Source organism: Glandiceps talaboti, chromosome 2 (assembly GCF_964340395.1).
Source record: "Glandiceps talaboti chromosome 2, keGlaTala1.1, whole genome shotgun sequence".
NCBI lineage: Eukaryota > Metazoa > Hemichordata > Enteropneusta > Spengelidae > Glandiceps > Glandiceps talaboti.
Genome location: NC_135550.1, coordinates 3,743,014 through 3,748,785, shown reverse-complemented (window position 1 = coordinate 3,748,785; position 5,772 = coordinate 3,743,014). Strand labels below are relative to the sequence as shown.

At 37.3% G+C, this 5,772-nt stretch overlaps 1 protein-coding gene across 1 annotated transcript in view; it reads right to left on the bottom strand.

Moving 5' to 3' along the window:
- Window positions 1–1,168: 1,168 nt before the first annotated feature.
- LOC144453538 (adipocyte plasma membrane-associated protein-like) overlaps window positions 1,169–5,772 on the bottom strand; it is a 39,263-nt gene continuing 34,659 nt past the window's right edge. The window contains exon 9 of the mRNA XM_078144852.1: window positions 1,169–1,607. Within this exon, the coding sequence (XP_078000978.1) occupies window positions 1,344–1,607 (264 nt within the window). The 3' untranslated portion in view covers window positions 1,169–1,343. The remainder of the gene's footprint in view (window positions 1,608–5,772) is intronic.

Below are 5,772 nucleotides of genomic sequence, written 5' to 3'. Positions count from 1 at the left end.
CTGCAAGAAATAAACATTTGTGTCTCCCTGTAGTTACTTTATCACCTCGACCGCGCAACATTGGAAAACATGCACATAAGAGAAGCGCAACATTTAAAATAACTTCAGTGGGCAATAGTGCTGGGCATTTGTCTTTGCTCACGTGGGCAATATTCTATTTAAAGAAGATCATGTGATTCAATTCTGACCAATGACAGTTTGTGTAAGAATGTCGAGGTGTAACAGCCGTTGATGACTACCTGATATGGTTTTCACTGTAGCTTCTTCTTACCTCTACAGCATACTTGTACATTTCAAATGTACAGGATTTTAATAAGTTATTGCTATTGGTTCATTGCATTGCATGTCATCTGATTCGTTTTCAAGGATGTCAGTGTCCAGTAACTCACTCAAAATTCCTAGTTTTATCTTTATATAAATTCACAGTCATTGAGCTGTACTAGCTGCAACTGGAATGTTTTTTCAAAGTGTATTGTTAGATATAATGACTCAATTGTGATATCGTCCACACTGCACAGTATTGAATCATCTAGTGGTAAGATGTAGCAGCTAGTACACATAGTATAGTGTAATAAATCCAATCAAATTGATTTTGGATTCACACCCTAAAATCTGTGTCCCAATGAATCACAATGTCAACTCATCAATGACATAGACTTTGTAAGTTGTACAACTTGACGTCAACTCATCAATGAAATAGACCTTGTACAATGTCAACTCGTCAATGAAATAGACCTTGTACAATGTCAACTCATCAGTGAAATAGACCTCATACAATGTCAACACATCAATGAAATAGACCTTGTACAATGTCAACTCATCAATGAAATAGACATTGTACAATGTCAACTCATCAATGAAATAGACCTCGTACAATGTCAACTCATCAATGAAATAGACCTTGTACAATGTCAACTCATCAATGAAATAGACCTTGTACAATGTCAACTCATCAATGAAATAGACCTTGTACAATGTCAACTCATCAATGAAATAGACCTTGTACAATGTCAACTCATCAATGAAATAGACCTTGTACAATGTCAACTCATCAATGACATAGACCTTGTACAATGTCAACTCATCAATGAAATAGACATTGTACAATGTCAACTCATCAATGAAATAGACCTTGTTCAATGTCAACTCATCAATGAAATAGACCTTGTACAATGTCAACTCATCAATGAAATAGACCTTGTACAATGTCAACACATCAATGAAATAGACCTTGTACAATGTCAACTCATCAATGAAATAGACCAAAACAATACCCAAGTTATAGCTAGTACAGGCTTCAGTGAATACCAGTGGTATAGTTTCCATAATAAACAAAAGATTGTTTACGAATGTGTTGACTTGGTGTCCTTTCCTGTAGTAGATGGTGGTGTATAATCCGATCCATACAAATCTAACTTAGCAATGAAAGGAGAATGGTAGGACCCAAGATACAACTGTCCGGCAGTAGGTTCTAAGACTTCACTCACAGAAGGAACAACTTCACCTGTAGGATCATGTAAACTTTGGGTAATAACACCATCTTCATCAAGTTCCACCAACATACCATATTTTGGGCTAAGTTTGACAAGTGTCTCCTGGTCAAATACCTGTCAGGAACACAATGTAAAGCAAGTATTACATTTCAGGAATAGATATTATTGAAACCATTTATTATTTTCTGGCGTTCTGTACAAAATATTTGTGATTGTTTCATGTGTTCAGTCATTGTGTACAATTCATGGATTTGAAAATCACTGTTGGTCATAAAGGACCACTGGCTCTTCCAAGCTGCTGGTCTTCCTCGAAAAGTGAGTCAGTCATGGTTTTAGTGTACATGGATTTCTGATGTACAGTGTACTATTAATGGTCATAAAACTTGACATAGTATAGAGCAGACTGTTATGTGTTAACAATTGTGAATGACTTCACATCTGTTCTTACCAGTAGATCCTAGAGTTCATCTCTATCAAGGGGGACTCATACAACAGGGGTCTGCTGCAATAGGTCGGGTGGTTTTTGACTTTAAGTTTATATACATCATTCACATATGCAAAAGCAAACACACACACACACACACACACACACATTCACCATGTCTACAGCACTAGTGAACCATTTCAGTTTCTGCCAAAACCTTTTCAGTCTGAGGAGCATTTTAGATCTGTTCAACACCTTAGTTCACCTGATATCAAAAACATACTAAGAAATAGAACAGACATGGACAGTAACGGTTTATGATCTGCCAGGTCAAATGTTTATGAGATTTACACCATGATTTGCACCAAGCAAGAATATGAAGTAACATGTGACCTTGAGTCACATGAGTAGGTGACGGATCAACTCGTCCCAATTTCAACTCATCCCATTTGAACTCGTCCCACTCAACTCGTGCAATTTTCAACTCGCCCCAATTTCAACTCGCCCCATTTTCAACTCGCCCCAACTCTTTACAATATAATTTACCTGTGCATATATGAAATCGAAGCTAGTAGTACTCAGTTTGGAGGGTGTGTGGTATCTCGTTTTCCACTAATGAAGTACGAGGGAGAAGAGACACGTCTCCAAAACCCGTACGCGTGGAAGTCGTAAGCATGTCAGTCACTAATATTCTCCCTGGTTATAATCATTATTATTTCTTATTTGGGTTGTAAACATTAAGTCCTAAAAGTGTGAAAAGTGATATTCCATGACTGAGGAAAGTTGTTGTGCTAGTATAAGTTCTAGATCTAGCAAACACTTAGCCAAAACCCACACCACTTTCTGGTATGAAATGTTACATTTGCTACGCTCAACTGGCTACGTAGGTAAAATCATGTAAATTTTTCGGTCCCGTACTTCGAGTCCATGTATCGTTTAGATTTATAAACGTTTCCTAGTGTTGTTGGGGCGAGTTGAAAATGGGACGAGTTAAAAATGGGGCGAGTTGAAAATGGGACGAGTTAAAATTGGGCGAGTTGAAATGGGACGAGTTGAAAATGGGATGAAGTGAATCGCAATCACATGAGTACGCCCTCTGTGTTGCATCACAACCTATTTAAATATTAACCTCTGCCCTACAGCCACCAGTGACCTAATCCTGCACCTAAATTTTCTAGCACAATGGCATCGCAGCACAACTGTATTAGGATGTTGCCATGGGCACATATGTTCCTAGGTATATTTACATACATTTTTTATTCTTTATTCACCCATCCATGTCGTTATCTTCGTAACATCCATCATGATTCACTATTACTAAGGGCGTGGCAATGTTTGCTTGGGCCAACTGTGTCAAAATGTTGAACAACAACTGCAGAATAACACTTCCAGAAACATATTCCCCCACTAAGCCTCAGTCCCATTCATCATTCATCAGTTTTCAAGATCTAAGTTTTTTACCAATATTGAGACTTTTAGACCTAATTTCCATACCACTAATGTTATGAATACACCTTCCTGTACACATCTCCATAGACTTCCCCATTAAATTCCCAATCTGCTCAGTAGTTTTGGAATTATAGATTTTTGACCAAAAAGATATTTCAGAACTAATTTACATATCACTGATGGAATTACAATATCATGAATAATTCTTAATCTAAACACCCCTGAGAACACTCCCACCAACTATCAGCTTAATCTGTTCAGTACTTTTGGAATTATAATTTTTTACGGAAGTAACACATTTTTAGCCCTAATTTGCATATTACTGATGGGATCATCATGTCATGAATACTTCTTAATATGAACACCCCGAATAATGTTCCCACCAAATCTCAGCCTCATCTGCTCACCAAATTTGGAATTTAGACTTTTGACCAAAAAGTCACATTTTTAGATCTAATTTACATATCACTGACAAAATTGTACATACCGGTATATCACAAACTCAATTACAGTGTATGGATATGTACATAGATCACAAACTCAATTACAGTGTATGGATATGTACATAGATGACAAACTCAATTACAGTGTATGGATATGTACATACATCACAAACTCAATTACAGTGTATGGATATGTACATACATCATTAACTTAATTACAGTGTATCGATATGTACATAGATCACAAACTCAATTACAGTGTATGGATATGTACATACATCACTAACTCAATTACAGTGTATGGATATGTACATACATCACAAACTCAATTACAGTGTATGGATATGTACATAGATCACAAACTCAATTACAGTGTATGGATATGTACATACATCACAAACTCAATTACAGTGTATGGATATGTACATAGATCACAAACTCAATTACAGTGTATGGATATGTACATACATCACAAACTCAATTACAGTGTATGGATATGTATATAGATCACAAACTCAATTACAGTGTATGGATATGTACATACACATCACAAACTCAATTACAGTGTATGGATATGTACATACATCATTAACTTAATTACAGTGTATGGATATGTACATACATCACAAACTCAATTACAGTGTATGGATATGTACACACATCACAAACTCAATTACAGTGTATGGATATGTACACACATCACAAACTCAATTACAGTGTATGGATATGTACACACATCACAAACTCAATTACAGTGTATGGATATGTACATACATCACAAACTCAACAAGCCATTGAGAATGACATAGTCCCCGCTATGATTGGGTTTTAAGGAATTAGCACTACTCTGATCACGCAACAACACTTGTGAACCTAAATCAAACAGACTTAGATATGTTGTGTCTGCTTGTTGGACATGGAACATGCCTACAACAATAAAGGATTGGTCGGGTATGGGGGATCATATCAATATGAAAATGGATATGCAAATGTATGTCATAGAACACTGTCCTAATACCAACTCTGAATGAGATCTGTTCAAGCATGTCTGAGTTATGGTTTTGGACATGGAAAATTCACAAACAAAATGGCTGCCAGGCAGCCATATTGGATCGTATCATGACGAAAATGGATATGCACATGTATGTCATAGAACACTGTCCTAATACCAACTTCGAATGAGATCTGTTCAAGCATGTCTGAGTTATGGCTTTGGACATGGAAAATTTGCAAACAAAATGGCTGCCAGGCAGCCATATTGGATCGTATCACAATGAAAATGGATATGCACATGTATGTCATAGAACACTGTCCTAATACCAACTTTGAATGAGATCTGTTCAAGCATGTCTGAGTTATGGCTTTGGACATGGAAAATTTGCAAACAAAATGGCTGCCAGGCAGCCATATTGGATCGTATCACAATGAAAATGGATATGCACATGTATGTCATAGAACACTGTCCTAATACCAACTTTGAATGAGATCTGTTCAAGCATGTCTAAGTTATGGCTTTGGACATGTAAAATTCACAAACAAAATGGCTGCCAGGTGGCCATATTGGATCGTATCATGACAACAATGAATATGCACATATATGCCATAGAACACTGTCCTAATACCAACTCTGAATGAGATCTGTGTGAGCATGTCTGAGTTATGGCTTTAGACAGGGAAAATTCGCAAACAAAATGGCTGCTAGGCGGCCATATTGGATCGTATCATAAAACAAATTGATGTGCATATGTATGCCATAGCATGTTGCCCCTGTACCAAGTTTGAAAAAAATCGGTACAGGCATCTCCAAGAAACAGCTGCGGACAGACGGACGCACGGACGGACGCACGGACGGACGCACGGACAGACAGACGGAACCCAATCCATAAGTCCCTGTTCCGGACTTCGTCCGCGGGGACTAATTACAGTGTATGGATATGTACATACATCACAAACTCAATTACAG